General features: G+C 35.3%; 4 protein-coding genes across 4 annotated transcripts; 1 reads left to right on the forward strand and 3 right to left on the reverse strand.

Annotated features, from left to right (window-relative positions):
- Nucleotides 1-429: 429 nt before the first annotated feature.
- On the reverse strand, nucleotides 430-1,893 carry LOC110602612 (leucine-rich repeat extensin-like protein 6). Its single transcript, XM_021740175.2, has one exon. The coding sequence runs from the start codon at nucleotides 1,872-1,874 to the stop codon at nucleotides 705-707; it is 1,170 nt and encodes a 389-aa protein (XP_021595867.2). The 5' UTR covers nucleotides 1,875-1,893; the 3' UTR covers nucleotides 430-704.
- A 2,823-nt stretch (nucleotides 1,894-4,716) lies between these two features.
- On the forward strand, nucleotides 4,717-9,285 carry LOC110602190 (stress-induced-phosphoprotein 1). The gene is made up of 8 exons (XM_021739645.2): nucleotides 4,717-5,064; nucleotides 5,968-6,061; nucleotides 6,149-6,199; nucleotides 6,307-6,480; nucleotides 6,756-6,935; nucleotides 7,067-7,186; nucleotides 8,135-8,268; nucleotides 8,739-9,285. Exons 1-8 carry the CDS (start codon nucleotides 4,904-4,906, stop codon nucleotides 8,812-8,814), a joined length of 990 nt encoding a protein of 329 aa, XP_021595337.1. The 5' UTR covers nucleotides 4,717-4,903; the 3' UTR covers nucleotides 8,815-9,285.
- Nucleotides 9,286-10,069: 784 nt separating this feature from the next.
- LOC110602189 (sulfate transporter 3.1) lies at nucleotides 10,070-14,803 on the reverse strand. Its single transcript, XM_021739644.1, has 12 exons — nucleotides 14,264-14,803; nucleotides 13,970-14,177; nucleotides 13,676-13,847; nucleotides 13,499-13,564; nucleotides 12,590-12,703; nucleotides 12,221-12,337; nucleotides 11,627-11,753; nucleotides 11,208-11,494; nucleotides 10,926-11,116; nucleotides 10,761-10,846; nucleotides 10,589-10,665; nucleotides 10,070-10,498 (listed from the first exon to the last, which is right to left on the reverse strand). The coding sequence occupies exons 1-12, from the start codon at nucleotides 14,577-14,579 to the stop codon at nucleotides 10,310-10,312; spliced, it is 1,950 nt and encodes a 649-aa protein (XP_021595336.1). The 5' UTR covers nucleotides 14,580-14,803; the 3' UTR covers nucleotides 10,070-10,309.
- A 6,171-nt stretch (nucleotides 14,804-20,974) lies between these two features.
- Nucleotides 20,975-23,486, reverse strand: LOC110601423 (protein IQ-DOMAIN 19). Its single transcript, XM_021738545.2, has 4 exons — nucleotides 22,665-23,486; nucleotides 22,298-22,534; nucleotides 21,484-22,170; nucleotides 20,975-21,334 (listed from the first exon to the last, which is right to left on the reverse strand). Exons 1-4 carry the CDS (start codon nucleotides 23,118-23,120, stop codon nucleotides 21,314-21,316), a joined length of 1,401 nt encoding a protein of 466 aa, XP_021594237.1. The 5' UTR covers nucleotides 23,121-23,486; the 3' UTR covers nucleotides 20,975-21,313.
- Nucleotides 23,487-23,501: the final 15 nt, after the last annotated feature.

Below are 23,501 nucleotides of genomic sequence, written 5' to 3' on the forward strand. Positions count from 1 at the left end.
TTTATTAGCTTTAAATATGATCGGATTATCTTGATTCTAGCGGTCTGTTATTACATAGTTTATCAGGAAGCAAAGCCACAATGCCTCTTGCAAACAGTAGTTTACAACAGCACACGATTAAAGTTGGAGCCCGAAATTAATACAACATTTTGGGTTAATATTGTCACAGGCATCGGCATGTGGGATTTAAAACCTTATGCGGGGCATATATGGTCCTATCTTTTATTTATTTTATGATATATTTATTATTTTGGTTTGCTAGCTAGGGACTATGTACTCTCCTTGGCGATAATATTTATTTCTCTTCGTATTTAATATAATGTTTTTTATAATTTAGCTATATAATTTGTGACATTTTTTAAGTCGATTTGTTCATTTTATTTTAGCAATTCAAAATGCCAAGCCTGCATTATATATGTGAACCATATCAACAAGAAAGCAACCATTCTTGGACTGATCGAAACTACTCAACAAAAATATCAATTTTCTAGCCAACTTGTATCGAAGAAGAAACATTATTTCATTAAATCCACAAGTATCTACAAACATACAAATGATAAAAGTCAAGCAATTTTCTTCTCCGGACAAAATGTTGAATATAGAATACAAACAATCTAATTCACAATGTATATTTTTCCTGTCATGAAAGGGACTGGAATTGAAAGAAAAATCAATTTGTTTATTAATATAAATCTCTTTACTAGTCAAGGATACTGATGATAATAATGCACTGGCGGAGGAGGCGGCGGCAAAGGTGGTGGACTAGATGAGCACCCAAATGCATCACACTTAACAGGATAATCATAGAATGCTTTGCATTCCTCAGGTGATCGCTGCAAAGGTCTATCAGGTATGCAGTTTTTCCGGTCGTCGTTGGCTGACAACTCAAGACAAACGGACGGCTCACTACAGAAATAATTATAAGCGTATGTGAAGTTCTCCAACCTTGGCAATGAGCATATACTCTCTGGAACCTCACCAGATAGATTGTTGTGCGCCACATTTAGCTGCTCCAAGCTTTTCATTTCTCCCATAGAATCTGGCAATGAGCCCACAAGGTTGTTGAAGCTTACATCAAAAACTTTCACTTGGTTCAGCAACCCTATATCCGACTTTAGACAACCAGTCAATCCCATATTCACGAGGATTATCTGGGTAAGATTCCCTGCCATTTTCGTCAAGCTCGAAGGAAAGCAACCACTAATGTTATTGTTGGCCAATACAACAACTGATACTGGAGAATTGCCAAAGTTTTCAGGCAAAGATGAATTGAATCTGTTGTTGTTGATGAAAAGTGCATCAAGTTGCATGTCGAATAGTTTAGAAGGGACCTTTCCATGGAAAGCATTGAATCTAATATCAAGAAATTTGAGTGAAGGCAGATAAAGAACAACAGAAGGAAATTCACCACTGAATTGGTTGTTGCTGATGTCCAGCTCATAAAGGAGGCGAAGATGGCGAAAACTATCAGGGATGGAACCATAGAAGCGGTTGGAATTAAGGTGGAATAGAGCTAAGTCAGTGAGGAGGCCAAGCTCTTCTGGCAGAGAACCAGATATGTTGGCGTGATTCAAGTCTATACCAGCAACTGTTATGGTACGAGGGTCATCTGGGGGTGGTGCACAGTAGACTCCGGTGTAGTTGCAGACATTTGGGCCACACCAGTTTGACGTAAAGTTTTTAGGGTCAGAGATGATTGAATGTTTCCAAGCTTGGAAAGCTATAAACGCATCCAGGAGTCTAGGGTTGAGGATGGGTGGAACTGAAGAATTAGAAGCTTGCTGATGAGACGGTTTAATGAAGACGAAGAGGATGCCGCAAAGGGCTAGTGTGAGATATGGGTTCATCATGTAATTTGGAGAAGAAAATCCCATGACAAATTATATATACTAATTAAGATGTTGTAGTTTGATGTTTACGGAAAGTGAGGTTGACAATTACTTATATCTACATTATCCGAAGAAGGTCGGATGGTCCAATCAGTGATTTAGTATAAAAATAATTTGTATATATATGTAAAGAATTATGACTCCTGACACTGATGACTACTACTCGTAGATATATTTCGTTTTTGCTTTTCCTTCTTTCAATTTAATTAATTTATAGCTGAGATAGCTTTCATAGTTTAATAATTTGAGTTGATCAATCAAGAAATTAACGAGATCTCTCCCTTCTCCGGCAGGTGAGTTTCTTATTGTATGGAGAGAATTTGGTGCCTTGATTTGAAAAAAAGAGGTTTTTGGATTCTCTGGCTTTTGCATGCAAGAGGGTTATGATCATCATGTATATAAGAAATAAGTAAAAAGTTTTTCTTATGATACTGTCTATGTAAGGTTTCTGTTTCTGCGATTTGAATATGTCAAAATCGCATTGGAGTTTTCGTGTGTTTGCTGTGGAACCACAGGATGGACAAATCCGTTTTAGTAAATGTTTGGTTATCCACAAATCTTACCATCTAAAGATTATGAAAATCAAGGTGGTTAGAAATTTTTTAATATTTCAATTATCACAAATCACGAATGTTTTCTAATTCAAACAATACGTATTTAGTCCAAGTTGACAAAGTAAATGAAGAATAAATTAAGCAATTCATCTTCCGTTAATCACTTTTTGAATATGAATTTGGTTTGGAGAGCTGGTTATTCTTTTTTCATTTTTTCATATGGTAGCCAAATAAGCCAAGAGTGTTAACACAATGCATGGGATACGGCATGGGGGACAATACATTATTTAAAGCCCGCATAATAAAGTTAGCTGCAATTGAAACCTTCATCAAACATTAAATCTACAAAAAAAAAAAAAAAATATTTCCTTGAGAGAGAAAGGATAGGTAGATGCTTGGATGGAGGGAAAATCTATCGAAAACCCACAAAGAAGAAAGAAAATTTCAGTGAAGCAAGCAACCACTCATATATATATATGAATAGAAATGGGAGGAAAGAAGACGAAGAAGGCAAAGGAGGAAGCAATGGAGAAGAAAGGATCAACCGGATATATATATTTACATTATCTTAAACTAGTTAGAACAAACATCGTATCATCATTAAACCAATCTTAATTTTAACGATTCCAAAAGAAAAACTTCAAAAAGCAAACACTTGAAACTAATTTATTAAAAAATTAAATAAAGAGGGTACGAAGTTGGGTGGGGTGAATTTTAAAGTTAAGAGTGATGCACCAAACTCTTAAGATGAAATCATGATAAGACAGTATCAAGCTGTCATGAAAGACTTGCAAGTCTTAATAATACTTCCAACTGGTATTCTTTTTTCTTAATCATTTTAAAGACGTGAGAAGTGTTTACCAAGTAAATGAATTGAAGGAGAAGAAGAACTTCTCAAAGAATTAGAATATACAGTTAAGTTAGTGCATAAATGGTGTCTTTGTAAGTGTTTTTCTGGAATGCCAAACTCTAGTAAGGATGATTCTATTTGTTGTCTGCTTTATATGCATATGGCAAAGTAGTTGGAGATTTATAATTGAAGTAAGATTTTGGGCCATTTTTTTCTTTTAAAGTTTAATTTTTCATTTTAAGCCACTATTCCACATTTTCTTTTCAAAGCTAGAGATCATTTCATTACTTAGAAAAGCCATGGCCCAATTACTAGCAGCTCTTACTCAAACTCCCTGTTTTTTTATTTTATTTTTAAATTAATATATAATGTATGAATTTTTAATTGTCTTTCCTAATAGTTAATAGTTAATAGTTGATGATCTGAAATCTAGAAAATAGTGTTTTACAAGGGTCCTGTAAACCTAGTCCAAAAGTCCTTTGAGAAGAGAATGTTTCTTTTTTTTATCTATTTTCATTGTCTGTCAGTGATGTGTAACGGTCTGACTTCCATTGGGCCACTGTCTCTGCCACACTGATATGATCATACGAGGATATTAGATTTCTGCCCCATACGTAACAGCCCCTGATTTTCTCTTGGGTGCGCATGCAAATGGTCCCATAAGGCGAATGAGCTGAACTCCTTCCTGATGTTGAACTGGACCTGAAGATAGAATTAAAGCTGAGGCCAAATAGGATTTGTTTAATGGGCCGTATGGACTGGATCGATCCGATTAAAGAAGATAACTGGAGCCCAGCCTTAAAACTGAGCGGACCGGATCTGGTTCATGCGGGATACTTGAAGGCCTCCAAATAATAGGCTGATACCTGGATCTGGCCTTAGACAGAGGTGAAAAAGTCCAGCGATCATCAATAGTTATTAATTATTATTATAATATATAGTTTATAGAAATCATTTATATATTTTTAAGTTGATTGAATAATGAACATATATGTGTAGCTTAATGATTGGCTGGTATAATGAGGTTATACAAACACATTTCATATTGAAGAAATAGCTTAAACTTGATTGGATTATTGGTTTGATGGTTAATCGTCCGGTTTAAATTTATTCATGCTATTTCTTATAATTTGAAATTTAATAGGTTAATCAAACTGTATAAATATAATAATCCATTTTCATTAACGATTGATTGGTTTAAAATTAAAAATAAAGTTTTTTTAAAAAAGATAACTTTTTAATGTTAACAAATAAATTTAATTATCTTAAAAATTGTGATGATTAAAATTGGTTTTAATATTTTTTTTTGTTAATATATAGAATAGTTTTCTTATTCTATTAATAATTATATTCTAAAAACAACAAATACAATAATTATAAATTTTTTATTCACAATTTGCAGTTAAACGGTCAGGATTGCACATTGAGCATCCGGGAACGGGCTGCCTGATTAACTCGGTGCCTTCTGTGATTTTGTTGCTTAACCTCAAAACGACACAACCCAAAAACCCCTAACGAGATCTCTCGCAAACCCTAGCAAGTGGCAGGAGCAATTATATTCCGGAGGAACACTAAGCGGTCACGAGGATCATCTTCTCTATTGAATAACAATGGCAGGATCAGCTGCGGCCTCCATGGAAGGCAATGGCGGGGAGGAGGTATCATTGAAAGATAAGGGTAATGAATTCTTCAAAGCAGGGAACTATCTTAAAGCCGCTGCTCTTTACACTCAGGCCATCAAGCTCGACCCTTCAAATCCCACTCTATATAGGTAAGTGAACCAAATTAGGGTTTTTTTAATAGCATTTTCATGTTCTTAAAAATAAAATATTGATAGGTTATTGAAATAGTTCGATTGAGTGTTTGAATTGTGCGTTCTCTTGTTTTAGATTAGCCTTCTATTTGTTCATCTTTTTTTTTTTTTTTTCCTTCTCTTCTTCTGGATTACCTCTCATTAGGAATTGCTTGATGCTTTGCACTTGTGGAATTGGCCTTAGTTATTTTAAACTGTTTGTGCGCCTAATACTGTATCTTTTCGGAAATTGTATACGTCTTAACATAACTGACGCAAGAGTTTCGGACTTGACCTGAGCTAAGAGTTGCGACAGAATGGCATATGTATGATGAAGAAATGCACTTTCTAGTTCCAAACATTTATGGTACAGGCATGAAAGTTAGGCTATTAAGTGTCAACTTTGGCCTTTTTTCTCACTTTTTTTATAATTAGATCAACTGTTGTAACATTTTTTTTTCCCATTTAATACGAGAATCAAAGTCATCTATCTTTAAAAATGCAAAGAAAATGTACTACAGTTTATATCTACTTAACCACAAAAGTACGTAGAGTCAATAACAGCGTGAAAGTTCCATTTATGAGGTTAGTTCATCTCTAGCATGTCGCGATAGGTATGGAAATTTTAGTTTTCCAGGCAGCAGAAAGTGGTGTGACAGTTGAAAAGACATCGTTACTTTTGAACTAACATAAGCAAGTCTGTTTCTCCATGTTAAGTCCTAAGACATTTTAGTGTGCATTTTACTTTATCTATGTTTGCTTGGCAGCCTGCTACCAATAAAGGTTTTGCAGATACTTTAACTACCTTTTCAAAAAATTTAGGTATATTGGCTAACAAATTATTTTTGTGTCTAACGCTGCATAATGTTAATTATTTCCCAGCAATCGTGCTGCTGCATTTCTGCAATTGGTTAAGCTTAATAAAGCACTTGCTGACGCAGAGACAACAATCACATTAAACCCCCAATGGGAAAAGGTAAGCAAACATAGATGTTCCCTTTTGCATGAGTTCTACTTAAGTTTGCTAAGTTGTTCTTACATATTGCCATGTGCTTACCTCCAGGGTTATTTCAGGAAAGGATGTGTATTAGAGGCCATGGAACAGTATGATGATGTATGTCTGAAGATCTTATTCTCTTATCAGATTATTTGGTTTTTTCTATGCTAGAGCATATGATTATGGTTTAGTTCTGCTGACGTTTACTATTAATATACGTACAGGCCTTGGCTGCTTTTCAAACGTCTTTACAGTACAATCCACAGAGCACTGAGGTGTCAAGAAAGATTAAGAGGATATCCCAGTTGGCAAAAGAAAAAAAACGAGCTCAAGAAATGGAGAGCAAACGATCCAATGTCGACATGGCAAAGCACTTGGATACATTGAAATCTGAAATGGTGTGTGTCTAAGCAATGAACCATGGTTGTGACAAGATGTGTATGAATGCAAGATGCATTTTTGGGAGGGGCTCTTTTCTTTCTCCTTTTTTTTTTTTAATTTTTATTTTTCTTTAAACTCTTATATTCGACGAGTTACCTTAAATGTCAATTTCTCTATCTAGTATCTTTGTCTTTCCACTTCATACAGAAGGTTAATTTCCTGAACTATGTCAGATTGGTTTCTGTTTAATATCTCGGTGATTCAGGACTAATTTGGCTGTCTCCCTTTGCAGTCTGAGAAGATTGCGTCTGAAGAATGTTGGAAAGAAATGTTCTCTTTCCTTGTTGAGACAATGGAGACTGCTGTAAAATCATGGCATGAAACTTCTAAAGTTGATCCTAGAGTATACTTTCTTCTCGATAAGGAAAAGACACAGACTGATAAATATGCTCCAGTTGTCAATATTGATAAGGTTTGGCTCCTTTTAAGTGCTTGATTTCTGATGGACATGTTCATTCTTTTGCATCTTATCTTGTCTGTTTTACATATTGAAAATTTATTGGTGGTTTTTTATGATGATCTCTGACTTGCTTGGTTTCTCAGGCCTTTGAATCACCCCACACACACAGCAGCTGTGTCACATTTCTTAGACAGTATGCTGAGGAGTCGTTCTCAAAAGAAGCTTGCTTAGTTGTGCCAAAAAGTATCATATCTTACCCACAGGTAATGTTTGACTTCTGCATAAGAATAGGTGATATGTCTTCTTGAGAGGACAAATATTTTCTTTTTAGGGGCATAAGATGCACATATAGAGAGAAAGATGCACATATAGAGAGAAACTTTTTAACTGAGTTGTTGGCAAGGTCTGTTAGGAGACTTACAATTGGAGTTTAGGTGTGAACTCAACCAGAGCCTTGCTCTCCATCTGTCTTCACCTGGTGACATAATTGTTTGTCTATTGGAAACCAATTGCCCCTAGGTTTTCCATTTGTGAATGAAAATTTTGTGAAATATTGGCATTTGGATAGACAAGAATTGGAGATCTTCTGATGGGTTTGCTTTGAATACCTTGATGCAGTGGCTATGAGGTTTAGCAGTTTGTTTGTGCGAGGAGAAGCAACTTTGTTTGTACTGCTCACTGGGTGCTACTTTGTTTTGTCTTGCCACATATTGTCCTTTTCATGGTTTCACATTCTTACATTATAATATCTATATATGTCTTGGGTTTGTAAAAGATCCTTGATTTCATATAAATAGGTGTATTCGGTCAAAGTTGAATGGATCTTCATGAAATCAGGATGATGTTGCTTTAGTTTACCCTTTAGTGGCAAATTTGGAAGATATAACAGTAAGTGTCATTCTTTGTAATCAACGTTTTTAAAATGATGAAAAAACATATAAGTAGCAAACTAATTTAATGGCTTCCAGACCAAAGATGGTCCTGACTTATAATTAAGTTGCATATTGATCGCTTATCTGTTTAAGGTTGTTCACATTATGAGTTTACATGATTTGGTCTGGTTTAGGTTTTGCTTGATGTAGCTGGTTGCTGTTATATAGATAGTCATTGGTATGCAATGACATAAAAATCTGGGGTAGTTCATTTAATTCAGTTTTGATATGCATATGCTCAACATTGACAATTTCTTATTGATTGCATGCATTTTGCAGGTGTGGAAAGGTCAAGGATCAAGGAAATGGAAGCATGGGCAACACGATGGCTTCTTTGTTCAATTGGAATCACCTTTCTTACGAAAATTATGGTTTATTCCTAGTACCAGTGAGAAGGGTCAAACGCTCTGCAGGTTCTCTCTCTCTGTAGCTTTTCCCTTTAATTTCTCCTTGTTCATGTGTGTGCTTGCATTTTTGTCCATTAGAAAAGCATTGGTTATATTAAATAAAGGCACAGGTACTATTGACGGCTAAACAGTAGTATTAATGATAGACTAATTTCAGCTGTAGTACTCAGAATGTGTGGTTGCTGTAATTGCAAAAAAAATCAAATGAAAAATGTAATACGACTTTCTAATGGGCAAAATCATGGAATACTTTGGTATAGCAGAAAGATATTTTTGTTGTTTAAAACTGATCATTCTTCATGAATTGGAATTGGCTTTTACTTTAAGGAGTTGCACTTTTCATGAAACTCATGCAATTACCATGCTGGTTTTCAATGTAGATACAAAACGTTGCGTTTTGACTTCTGAACTATCACCACATAACAACCACAATGTTTTTCTTTTCTATCATACTCAATTTTCAATCCTTTACCCAGGGATCCAGAGCCTCTAGACATCAGCTCACATGAAGTGCTTCCACGCGTGTTCAAAGAGAAGCTGCCCAACTCTTAGCGGATTCACGCGTCTGTAGTATGGTATCAACCTGGGGAAACAGAATGTGCATTTTGACAGAGTTGCATATCAAGAAGACAAACCAGTCCCATGAAAGAATTTTCTATGATGTTGGAGATCATGGTTAGATATAAGCAATTTCAAGGTGCTTTTTGTTAGCCAAAGTACGCATGTATTCAATTTTTTATCACTCTTGATATTAGGCTTGTTATTTAAGTTATTGCATTTTTTTAATGTATGATTTGCTTGTCCATTATTGTATTTCCGAGAAGGGCTTTGGTTTGGCCCCTATGTTGGGTAGGTTTTCCCCCGTCCCAATTATAAAATGCTAGCATCTGTGTCGCTGAAGCTTACAGCGTCTCGATGTACAATGTTACTGTTGGCTTGTATTTTTTGGCCTTGCTACATACCTTTTGGGGGATGCTGATGATAATTCTGGTCTACATGCATATCAGTGTGTTTTTTGCTTAATACTTGCTGGTAAGATCACTGTAAAAGATTATTTCGCACTAAAATTCTAGGCATATCATACGTAAAAAAATAGTCAAATTGAAGAAGACACGATCTAAATCTAATTAGAATCAAACAGGGACAAATGCATTTTAGTAGATGATTTTAATAGTAGTGTTAGGTCTTTCTGCATTGAATCTATTTATTGAATTAGGAAATAGCAGTGTGGTAGGTTTTGGCAATTCCTTGTAGCAGTTGATTGATTTGATGCAATTCAACACCTTGGTTGACAGATTCAACAATCCCACTCATGGTTGCATCAGGCGCTCATCATAATTTTTATTTATTTTTTCCACCATGTTTTTTTAGAATGTATTTTTATATATGCTGCTAGAGGTACAAAATATGATGAATGGGCAAATATTCTTGTCCTGAAACAAAGAAATTCCAAGCAAACGTGATGTATAGATTGTTGAAATCACAAATGATAGTCAACAGATGCAGATAGAAATGTGGATAGTATTTCATTGTTCAATGAATCGGCCCATATCTGTCATCATATCTACAACGACACACGTAAAAGAAATATAGAAGCCACCTCGTACTCATTTTTTTTGTCGTTTTTGTTAAAATTATGAGAATTTATTTTCTCCATTTTACCGTCATTGAGGTCGTTTGTTTTTAGAGAATCAATGTGTTATTTGCGTGCTAGAGACAGAATGTCATCTGGTGTCATTTCAAATTACTGTCAGAAAACAAAGCATGCTTTTGGATTTGGTGCTGTTCATTTGATAATGCGTAGAGAAACCACCGAAAACTGAAGCACTCAACTCTATATATTATATTTCATATATGAAATTACATACAAAAGTTGATTCAAAGGGACATTGATTGCGCCCCAAAAAATCATCTTTTATGTTCTACTTGTGTGGTCTAGCTAGATTGAATGCTGCTTAACTGGGGGGAAAACATCACCACCACTTAGCTGTGATTGGACCCAGTGAGCATCAAAATTAAACTTGCCACTCCTTTCTCCATTTTACTATTACACATTTTCTTGTGCATCGGATTCTTGAACTGAAGCTCTCTTGGATTTGCAGGTGTGTAGCATGAAGTTGCATGATGCTACGGCCTCTCCCACCGTAAGATAGATCCATTCCTGACCAACTGTTTCAATGAACTTTGTTTTCTCCAGCTTCTTAATCACCTCACTTCGTGGGTTTGCCAGAACCAGCTACATTAATAAGCACACGAGTTAAGTTGCAGAGAAACAATGGAAAAGGATGGATGAGTTTCTCTCTCTTTTTTTTTTTTTTGGATATACCTTTAGACCTCTTCTGTCAGTGTGCTTCTTAACTTCTTCGAGCATGCTGATCCCACTCGTATCAATGCTGCCAATAGCTGTGATTGGACGAGATGAAACATTAGGGAAAATAGTTAAACGTATATCTTTACAGTAAATTTGTGCTAAAATGTTCACGCATTAAGACACCTACCACTCATATCTAGTATCACATACTGTAAAGTGGGTCCTCCTGTAGATTTTAGCCTGTCTTCTTCGTCACAAATCCATCTTGAAATCCTAAAATAAAAGAAAGAAGCCAATTTGTTGCAGGTTTCTTATTGGGGTTGTAAAAAATTGGATTTGTTGTTTCGCATACCTTTCCCTCAAGTAGTTTGCATTGGCAAAGTAGATGGGTGCATCAATCTGAAGAATGAGAACTCCAGGAACACTGTTAGCAGTTGGGTATTGATCCATACTTCTATAAATCATGGAATTGGAAATGTTGCCTAGCCGGAAAGTCCTTGGCCTTGCTACAAACAGAAGCATCCTTAGCAAGGAAATTGTCACCTGCATTTGAAAAATTCTGGCCGTCATCAGTAATGTTCAACTTATCAATTATCTCTGTTTCGGATATGACACATGTAGGTGAGTTCCTTACAGCAACGACTAGGCCAATTTCGACGCTTCCAAAGACAACACCGACGTAGGCACTAATGCAAACAAAGAAGTCGAATTTGTCGACTTCCCACAGGTGAATAGCAGCTTCGTAGTCAATAAGGCCGAGCATAGCAGCTGTGATGATAGAGGAAAGCACCACCAGGGGAGTGTAATAGAACAATGGAGTTAGAAATAACAACGTAATCATCACAGCTGTTGCCATGACTATGTTGGACACTGCAGTCTTGCATCCTGCATTGAAGTTCACTGCTGTTCGAGAGAATGGTCCTGAATCACAGTTATTAAGATTATGTGTTAATTACAGAAGGCGAAAGCCTGTTTTTCCAAAGCCCAAAAGTTAGATTGGGGTTTAAATTAATCCAATGGGTTTGGGATTGGGACTCGAGCACTACGTAGTACCTGTGGTTAGGTAACAGGATGTGCATGAGCCCGCAATATTCATCATCCCGAAAGCGATCATCTCTTTGTTGCCATCGATGTGATAATTCTTGAACATGGCAAAGCTCCTCCCAACAGCTACTCCTTCCTGTACATCCATCTCTGTGTTAATCTTTTTTCTCTTCCTTTTTTTTTAAAAAAAGTTAACTACAGTATATCCTTTTTTAATCCATATTCCCTCTATACGTCTTTATATGTGAAAATTTCGAGCCACAGAATTTCTATTTACTCATGATGTCCCTTTTCCATTTATTTACTCTATTATTATTAATAATACATATACTATAATAATTGTGAGACATGATCTAAGAGTGTTACGTTATAAATATATGGATCACGTGTGATGTTGTCATGATCGATATATTTTTAATTTTACTTAAAATTTATTCAAAATAGAAAGGTTTGAATAATTAGTAAAATGATTAAAATATTTAAATAAAATTATAAATTAACACACACACACATATATATATATTTGTTATCCTAGTGGTGAGTGTTTAAGAGCATATTGGGGAGCATGTGAGAGGAGTATGATGTGAGAAGTAGAAGACTTACAGCGAGAGCAATAACACCGATTATGATTCCAGTTTTAACAGCTGTCATCAGATGTGGAGACCCAAATGCCAACTCAGACACTGATGGTGGGTTCAACCCTTTCTTGAGGTGCCCAATCTAATTAACAACAAAATTTTCATAAATTAATTAACATAATTATAATAAGATCATTACATAAACTTAATTAGCTGGATGAAAATAATGCTTCATCTAATATGATCATGATGGGGTAGGTAGGTAGGTATTTGGAGGCTTCCTCCACAGTAACCCTAATTGATAATGCATCCAACACATATAATTGTGTGGTGTAATTAATAATGATTTTTAAAAAAATATAAATATATATTATTTTCATTTTTTTTAACTCACCACTTGAACGCCATGTTTCTCAGCGTGGGTCAGATAGACAAGAACACTTCCTAGAACAACAGACGTCAGAGGTGCCATAGCATTTATCCAGAAGAAGCATGGCTTTCTCTTGCTCTACGTATCACAACCAAAGATTAATTCATGTTAAAAAAGATTAAAAAGAAAAAGTTCGAAAAACTAAGTACGTCTCAAATCAGGAACAACAAAACAATGATTTTTTTACTCAATTCATATTATATTCTTCAACTTGTGATTTCATATATGTGATCATCTAGTTAATTAGCCACGTGTTTAATTACTTTGAATTTATGAAATAATAAAAAACCACCTTAACTTTATTGGGTAGATAGTCACATCTGTTTGAAGCAAAAGCTCACTACCCATGGCTGCCGTTTCGTTAAAAGACATTTTTCAGTTGCCATTTTGATGGGCGTATATACATTTCAGCTGCAAAAACCTTTATGCTTTTGGAGACAATAAATGTCGAAAAATTATTATTAACTATTAAAAAAGTTAACGGTTACAAATATAGATGTTATAGTTTGGAGTACACCCTTTTAATTAATTTTATTTATATTTGATAAATGAAAAAAAAAAAAAAACCCTTATCTGTGCATGTGGTGGGTGGTAATTAATGGCATCATTATCATTTACATGAAATTAGAAATTCTTAATTATTTTATGATTTTCAAAATAAAACCTTATTTTTAAAGAAACCTGTTCCACAGTCTCATATATAATTGTAGTTATTGGTGCAGATATTGACATGTTCCTTAAATTCTGATAGCAATAGGTAGGCAGATGACATGTAATAAGTTTCCTTTTTCCTAAAATGTTTGAATTTCTTCATTAATCAATGATAACAGTCCAAGCTTGTACGAGAAATGATAAGGATTCCCATTTACTTACAAAGTATCTAATGAGGAGTAGGAAGAAAAGAAAACAAGCACCCAAGGCTCCACTTTCCCATCTCCACTGCAAACCGCCACAACCATTAATAAACAGCAATATTATAATATTAGATATCTAATAAGATAAATAGAAAATGCTATATATGTCTGGCAAATTAATATGAAAATTAATTACCTGGTGCATTTGGCTAAACACTGATTGCATAACTGATATAAGATCGGTTCCCTGAGTGAAATGAACCAACCCAAGAATCCCTTTCAATTGCTGAAGACAGACAACCGTGGCTGCTCCACCCATGAAACCCACTATTGTTGCATGAGATAAAAAGTCCACGATGAACCCTAGCCTGTATTTCATTACATAAAAATTATTATAAAAGAAATCGCAACTCTTAATAACTGCGTAACATATGAACGGTTTTTGTTGCAAAATCTTTATGCATTAATTAATTAATAACGTCAAACTGACCTTAATATGCCAAGAGCAGATTGGAAAACTCCAGCGAAGAAAGTGGCTGTTAAGGCCAGCTGAATATAGTGTTTAGGGTCCTCATGAGGGTTAACCACCTTCCCTAACATGGAAGATATGAGAAGTGATGGCACTGCAACAGTTCCCACTGCCAAATCCCTTGAGCTGCCCAACATGGCATATACTAATGGCGGCACAAAGCTTGAATCTGCATTCGCCAAACCATATGTTCCCATTTCATTAAAAAAAAAAAAACTGAAGAATAGAATAAGTAAATAAGAAGCAGCTACTCACATAGCCCAATAACTGGAGGCAAGTTGGCGAGATTTGCATAACTTATCCCTTGAGGAACAGCGAGACTGGCAATAGTAATTCCAGCGATAACATCAGCTTTGAAGAAGGAGAAGGTGTAACGGGGAGCCCATTCTAGTATTGGCACAAAGTACTGCAGTCCTAAAATGAACTTCTTAGATGCAGACTGGTTCTTAAATTGCCTGAAAGGATCATCAGGCAAAAGAGTCTCCTTGAGACCTGACTTTAGAGAGTGGAGAAATGATTTTGCAGGAGGAATTACAACAGGATGTGGACGTTCAAAATCGGCGTTGCCCATCTAACTTCTGGTAAATCAGATTATGGCGTTAACTATAAGCTAGAATTGAAACTCAAGATTAAAATTGCGTATAGGAGGTGGCAAGGGTAAGAGATTGTGGTAGTTTATGCAGGAGGACTGAGTTACTAGTGAGCAAAGCTCTGTGGGATAGGTAGCTACCTGTATAATGCAAAGTAATGGGCTGAACTTGCTAGTATTAATAGCAACTTGATGGTTGTGAGAAGCTAGCTTGCTTGCTGCCTTATATAAAGAGGTGGGTGAGGATTATGCTTGTTGGGACCCACATGTAACCTCACATGTGATATTTCATCAACTTAATTAACCTTCGTCTAATCAGATATTAATTTCTTTATTTGGCAAAATTACTTCCATGATATTCACAATAAATAATTAATAGCTATAATATAATAATTATATGCAATAATTATATTATAAAAATTCTTTAGGTGAAATAAAAAATATATATATATGTTTATATAAAAATTAATATTTCAGTTATTGATTATGCATGGGGTGACTTCTGGCGGAAAACTAAAGCTGATATGAACACGTATATTACTTAATCTCTCCTAATTTCTTCTTTATTTTTGGATTATTAAAATATTTTCTTTTTATATATATCTAATTAACCTACCTAAATAAATTAATGAAGGAATTAATATCATGCTGCCTCAGTGCCAACATGGCATTTTGAATTAACACGTGGTAATTTCTTGTTGGCCCAGGGCATCAAAACCAGAAGATATATCAAACGGACCCCACAAAATTCTAGGAATTTGAAGAAGATATGCAGAATCTTGACACCGAGTATTAATGTACAATTTATGAGATCATATGGGCTCAACAACTTCTCATAAGTAGGATCCAGATAATTCCTGAGTTCCAATCCATGGAAAGGAACACTCAGAAAACAAAAGGAATTATCCTAGTCTTCCTTCTAAGTCTTAAAGCAAATAATATTTTATGTTTATTTTTTTATTCTGAAAACAGACAAGTTAAATCTTGATATTCACTACTTTCAGACTTGTTAAAAAAAATTTTATGTTTGCATATACATATACTAGATCACGAAATTCACTTTTTTTTTTATATTAAATTATTAACTTGCTGAAGTTAGAAGATTTACTGAAAATTCAAGAATGGAGTGTTGAAGAACAGAAAAGATAGTGGGAAATTTTAAAAGAGATACACTTGTCATGAAGCCAGATCATGCCGACTCCAATTCAATTGCTATTCCCATTATTTTTCTATGGCTCCACAACTCGACCCATTTTCTCGTCGCTTTCATTTTATGGGTCAAAAAGCTGAAAAGGCGTATCCTTCCAGCTTTGCCATCTAATTGAATTGTTACACCGAATTATTAATAAAAAAAACCATTAATCAGCAGTCTTTCAAAAAAAAATAAAGAAAATTAATAAAATGAAATAAATCTCATTCAAATTTTCCCAAACTAACATTTTGAAGAAAACTACCATATTAAACTCAATTAAGTTTCATTATGGAGTCTAACTCTTCCACCAATATAAATTTAGACCGAGTCTAATTTTATTAAATAATCGATGGATAAAAATAAGCTATTGATATTTGACAAACACGCCCACAAAGATAGAATAGACATTTTTTTTTTATCCATTAAATTTGTGTAACATTTACAGCAGGAACTGTCAAACAGGTGAAAGGATTTAACTAGGATCCATGTTTCATGGAAATACATGAGATGGTGGAATTGTGTTTCATGTGAGCACACATCAACAAAATGCACAATCAGTAGACAGCAGTAGTAGTGGTGGTTGAAAAGGATATCTAATTTGACTTGGTAAAAAAGCAATAAAAAAAAGCGATAAAGTGTCTATGCTTTTTTTTGGTTTCTTCCATTCTTTCCCCTTTGCTCATCACTGCAAAAGCATCCACAATGACAAATATTCCTCTTCTAGACCCACTTCATTGCTTACTCATTAATATCTTTTTTATTCTTTTGCAATAATATGAATTGGTCTATTGTATATATTTTGGCATGGAAGTTCTCAAAATCTCACTACTTTATGCCTAACAACACTAGTTAGGCTTAAGCAGCATAGTGAACAGTTAGATATTTTTATTTTATAACAATTTAATCCCTAAGAGATTTTTACAATAACTGGAAAAGCTTTCTCTTTAATTAGTTATCCAACAGCTGGAAATTATTTATATTAATAGTGACAAAATTAAAAACTATAAAGTTAAATTCAAATCTTAGTTAAAGTTAATTATAATAAAAAAAAAATCTGACGAGAATATTTCAAAACATTAAGTTATTATTATTGATTTCTGTGCTCCATTATCTCAGATATCACTATATATTAGATTCTTTATATCTAACGTTTGGATAATATATAGGATAGGCATATAATTCCTTGTGCTTAATTGCATTATTCGACAGTAATAATGCTCATCAAGAAAGAATTAAGCTAATCCAACCAACAGCAACGTATTTAGATCGAATAGAGAATTGCAAAAGAGTAGTTGATGACACGGTGGATGATTATTAAAATCTGCATACTGACTTCCTAGCTATTCAATTCCTTGATATTTAATTTTTTTTTTCTTAAATATACGTTAAATTGGTAGTGCCATGGCAGTTATCATTTGCGAAAGTGTCAGCAAATCACCAGACATGATTGAAGACATGCTCATAATTACAGGATTGAAAATAATCTGAAAAAGCAAGAAAGTAAATAAAAGTGAAGCATATTATGCAATAATGCATCTCTCTTCAACTAATTCTCTTGGACAGAAAGGGTTGGAAAGTTTTCATGTTAATGATGTTGAATTCACTCATCACCATTTCTGGATCATTTCCTGAAAAAAGATGGCAAAGCTAGGCACTTTACTAGACAAAATAGGGAGGGTTGAAAATATTTCGTGGTAATGATGTAGCTACGAGGTGCAATTTGGATCAGTTGAGCATTTCACCAGATGAAACTTCTAACTTCTACTTGTAGATTGAATTATTGGATTAAGGTAAAGATTATATATCATTAATCCACTAGTATTCACTAATTATATCACTAAGACAACAACTCATCATTACTAATGAATGAGGAAGCAAATACTTTACTTGGTGCTGGGTGACAATGAGCCTTCATCATCCCAAATTAAGATTCCCAGGGGAGAGGAATATTAAGGATTTTTTGCATGTTAATGGAAGTACTAGTAGCTAATTGAAAGTGCTGAAATTGCTGTCACACGTTAAGGAACAATAAGAGCTTGAGCTTGGCACGGCCAGATGAGAGTTCTCAGGGCTTTCCTACACAGACAACTTTAATTTTAAGACAGAATGGTTGGTGTGAAATTTAATATAGTTAACAAATACAGCACGTATGTGAGAACATAAGTGCCTGTAACGCAGCCCATGTTATTCTTTTTTTTTTCCCAAGATGTTGTCTTTGTGCTGAGAAACAGAATATTCTTTCCACAAATAATGCAGTCCCTCCATTATTATGGATCGATAAAGCTGGATGCAATCTTGCCACTAATATTTCGTACATTATCCATATATAATATACATGTATTGGCAAGTGTTCTGAACCAGAGACTAAGGATCAGGCATTCCTCCTCCATTTACATCGTCAAATAATATCTTAACGAGTTGAATGATTTTGTGGTGGTAATGAATTTGTGATATGCATATATATCATCAAGATCTCAAATTGGATCCCCTTAATTCAATTAGTGGCTATATATCCTCTATTCTGCATCATCAAGATTCAAGACTCAGATCTGTTGGGCATTACATTTATGTATTATATGTGTTTTGTTCACGTACTTTGTTAATATAGCTCGATTTCTCTTTCATATAGCATGGTTTGATGGGGCTTGAAGGGACTATCCACTTGCAAATCCATTGATTTGGATTATGAACGAGAGAGACAACCCACGAGTAATGTGAAAGATTCTTTCCATTGGATTGTGGGAAGCACTGTTGTAAGCATCATCGTAAATAATAATAAGTTTTAGTTGGAAGCAAAAGATGGTAACTCATGGCTGCCCTATATAAGACATGATGAATTTTTGAATAATATAAAGATTTAGGACTGTACAGAATACTTCATGAGCATATCCTGTGATGTATAACCTCGAATCAAACAGCAGAGCCATGAAAAGTGATTAAGGTGGTATAGAATGTTGACCACCTATCATTATATAAGTTGTACAGGATACCTAAATCAATTTTTGCTCATGCTATGAGATTTTTATTATTCTGTTAAAAACCGTTGCAGGTTCAACTCAAACCGGTATTTTGAGAGTAAGATTACATAACTAAAAAAAAAATGATGGGCTGATTCAATTTTAACACCATATTTTACAACTATTCTGTATCGAAAGCATTAATCAGAAATGAGAACATTCTCTAAAATGCATCAAAATAAAATTTAGTATTCTATAAATGGTTGCTCACTGAAATAATAATCAGTAGTTGAGACCAAAACAACTGACATTTTCTAGGTAAAGGGAAGGCAGGAAGAAGAATGGTATTGGAATGTCCTTTTCTTTTTCTGTTTTCCTCTCTTTCGTCAACTGCCGACAATCCACTCAAACCAACTTCCTTGACACGTATACCATATTTTTCTTGTTTTGTTCTTTCACAATCATCAAATATTCCTTTCAAATTGATATTACGTCTCCACCCATGATTTCTCTCCTCTCCTGCAACACTTGTGATCCTACACTCAATTTTGGAATTTTCTTAATTGCACTAGATTATATAAACGTTTAATCAATAAAAAAATTAAACCACTCCAGCTCCATTTGAAATTTCTTTTTTTTTTAAGAACCGATATCGCTGGACTTCATCCACCTGAATCAGGACCAAGGAAATAGAGCCCACATAGTCCTTTAAACCTAACAGCCCGACTCCTCAAGCCTCAACTCAGAAATACAGGACAGACCGTGTCACATGTAAACCGAAGTCCAATGAAAAGAAACCCAACTCGGTGAAGATAGCTAAATAATTGTTTGGTATGGAAAGGAGTTTGACACTTCCGTATATAACGTATCTTATCTTTGTGAGAGAAAAAGGTGGCACTATAGCACAGAAACTGTTAGGCGTCACTGATAGACAAATGGAAAATAATAAAATGAGAGAAATACCTCCACTCCATCTAAACTCACCTAACTACCGTAAATCCTATTATTCTGGATATAAGAACATCAAAAACTATGATCAGCAACAAGAACTACTATTGAGGTGCAGTATGCAGTTGACTTGTTCAAATAATTGAAGGGAAAGTGGGATTTGGAAATGGACTGGCCTTTGACTTTTATTTCGTGCTTCTCTTTTTTTTCATTTCATTCGTTTTCCAAGAAAGAAAGCACCAACGACGACGAGGTTATCTTTTGCCCTCCAAGACCCATCAACAGCTCCTAATAGTCTTTTTTTTTTTTTTCAATTTATTTTCTGTCTCTTCATTTTAGTTTTCATCCAAAAGTATAGATTTTCAGTTAGCAACTCATAATCTATTGTACTCTTTTTTATACGATTTTTCTTTCCTGAACGAAAAGTCAGATTATATTAACTACAATACAGAATAAACATCATTTGCCAAAATGCCTCCGACCAAGCAGTTTCTAATCTAGCTTCTAGCAGTGAAAACTCCTGTTTGGACGAGCTGTTGGGTTGGGCTCGATTGATAATCCAATCCGCTACTTCAACATCTGTAATGGACCAACTTGGAGAAAATACAGTAAAAACTAAGTGATAAATTTGGTGGGCCGAGTTTTGCCATCCATAGGACCATAGCCAGTGAGAGACTTAGAGCTGGGCAATGCGTCACAGGGCTTCTAGTTGTATTCTTCCTTCATTTCGAGTAACTTTTGTTTCTACTCTTTTTCGCGTTATCCGAAGTCCAAAATTATATCGAAATATCCAGAACTAGCCATTTCTTGCCTGCATAGTGAAAATGGTAAAATTTATGCCTTTTGAATAATATGGAAATTAATACTTATGCCATTCATTTTTAAAAATAAATACTTTAACTTTTATATTTTAATTTTATCAAATTAAAAAAATTATTTTGACGAAAAAATTTTCAATTTTACAAAATCAAAATATAAAAATATTAAGTTATAAAAATAATAAGATATACTTATTAATTTTTACATAAACCAACAACATAAAAGTAAATTATTCTAATTAAAAATGTTAGAAAAAGCTGGGCAACTCTTCTAATCTCTTTTATCTGCTCTGGGAAATATGATCCTTATTTTTCAGCACATTGCAGAGATTTGATTCTAGGATCCCTTGGTAGGTAGGTTATGGTAGAAACTGGATTCTGGTTCTAAAGAAGCACACTTTAGAAGATTTTCATGAAAGTTGCAGGATTAACAAGAAATCAAAGATTAAAGGAGTGACAATATGAGAAAAATTTACACCCAAATGAATTTATATTGATAGAGACAAAAAGTAATGTGCATTCCTCAACTTTCTTGGTCATTCATGAGGTTAATTCTCTTAGCATAATGCTTCCATCAGGAACATAGTTGTCCAAATCATTAAAAAGAAGTAAAAAATAAATAATCTACAATTACGGCTTGCAATACTCCGCTTCCTTGCAATGAGTAACAGAGTGAGGATTAAGAAGTTGTCGGCAGCTCTTTATTGTTGAACGTTTTAATAGCTATCAGTGCAATACATTGCTTCCTTGAATAAGATGAGACACCAAATATCCATTGCAGTGATGGAGAGTTGTGCACTGTTAGTACCTATATCCTTGAACCTGCAGGGTCAAAACATACAACTCAATTAAGTTCGGATTGACAAGTTCTGTTAATCAGATCATCTTATATGATCAGTTACATATAATACTCTTTCAGTATTTTTTTTTTTCTGTCAAATCAAATCAACTTAAAGTTGATTCATACTCACATCAAAGCCAACAAGAGTTCTGCAGTAACTGGTGTTTGTGAGCGCTGTGCTGATGGATCCGCACTCACTGTCTTTGAGGGATACTGTTGATCTGTCAAGTTTGATTGACCACGGGTATTGGTAATTCTGAGTTGTTGCTCCCAGATGTGAGGACGAGCGCTGCATCCGATTGGATCTTGGGATATTCCTTCCTTCCACTGACGCCCTCCTCCTGCTCGGTTGCCTCTCGAATGAGTCTGGCCTTTGTTTCGGTGCACTCTGTGACCGAACCTTGGCTCTGGAAGACTCTGTATTCGCCATGTAGTTTGGAAATGGGTAATCATAGGACAATGATTCTGCATACTCTGGTCGAGGAAAACAGAATGGAATTCTTGATGGATCAGGTTTTGATACTGCAGAGTAGTACTGGGGGCTGCTCTGTGTAGTGTTGAAGGAGTAGTCCTCGAAATGCCCACTGCAAGCTCTGGGGCTCATGTCTGTAAGAACTGATGGAGCTGGAGAGACTTGGCAGTAGTCTGGCTTTGAGTATGCACGATTTGATGATGCATAACGTGTGGAAAATCTATGCTCCACTCTTTCTGCTTGTGGTTGGTGTGAGTAGCTATTTCTGCTCTTTGTGTTTCCCTTCGGTTGTCCAAGATCCATCTCCACAATCTTGATGTTATCCTCCATTCCTCTATCAATATCCTCCAGAGTCCATGCAGCAAATTCGTATCAAGTCTCAGTCGCTTAGGATTTAAATTACATAGTTTTCCAGCTTGATAAGAGAATGTATCTTGAACTGGAAATTTCAATGGAGTCAGAAATTGCTTACATAATTTGTGTGCCTGAATCTGTTCTCCTGTGTTGATTTTATGTGGATCGATTGTCTCTGACTAGTTGGCTTTGTTTCTTCAGTCATCCGGATTCTCTGAGCCCGAGCTCTAGCCTGTGCAGTCACCAATGCCTGCATGCACCGGAGTGTAGTAGTTGCCTGTTTCCTCACCAGGTGACCCCTCACGAGGGCCTGCAACTTCACCAGTCCTTTTAATGCACATAATGCTTTTCTTGCCTGTTAACAAGACCAACAAAACAATTCACATTATCATATTCTTAGAATAGTTTTTTCGTAAGATCAAGCTTGCATCTTGGACAAGCTGGGCTAATTGGCTTATTACAGATGGAAAATTCAATTCCATTACCAAATAAGAACGGAAGACAGACTGAATCTTTATGGCAGCAGCCTCTTCAATGGAACTTGTTCTCCCAGGGGCAGTAGCAGTTAGCCGGATCACAGCTGCTGCAGCCTGTGCAGCTGCCACAGCTGCATCAGCAGCAGCAGCTGTAGCAACTGCCATTGCCATGGCATGCTTCTTCTGCTCATTTTCTGATTCCAATGTAGCCTGAACCTCTGATTGTGGCAAGGCGGTTGCTTCTGTAATTTTCATGTCCCTGCTGGGAGCTGCTGCTGCAGCTGAAGACCTGCGAAAACTCCATCTTCTTTTTTCTTTTGGAGTAGTTGGTGGGATCGAAATTGGGGTGAGCGGATTCTCAATATTAGTTGCTGAATTCTGATCAATTCTACATTTTTCTTTCTCCTTCTCCTTGTCTTTCTTTCCTGCCAAGAAACTTCGAAGCCATTTGCCTGTCTTCCCCATCTCTACCTGGCCCTTCTAATTAAGCAGTGATAGTATCACGGCAAGCGCATGTAAAGATAGAAACAAACGAGATGCGAATGACTTGTTGTCTATATTTCATAAGTGGCTTTCAACACTACAGTTCTCCATCCACAATCTAATTGCTTTCTTTATTTTTGACTGCCTAATCTTACTGTTATATGCCCACCATTTCCAAAAGGATGATATAGGTTCTGAGTTATCTTTATTAGGTACGTCCTGCAAGAAAACAAATAAGTTGAGAGGAAGCTCCCAGTGAGCCACTTGCCATCTTATTGGGAGAGATTCTTTGCCTTTGATGTAATTTTTCGTAGCTACCAATTTTGTCGTTTCATTTAAGCTGCTTCTCATGTGGGCTAGCAA

This window comes from Manihot esculenta, chromosome 15, assembly GCF_001659605.2.
Source record: "Manihot esculenta cultivar AM560-2 chromosome 15, M.esculenta_v8, whole genome shotgun sequence".
NCBI classification, from domain to species: Eukaryota; Viridiplantae; Streptophyta; class Magnoliopsida; order Malpighiales; family Euphorbiaceae; genus Manihot; species Manihot esculenta.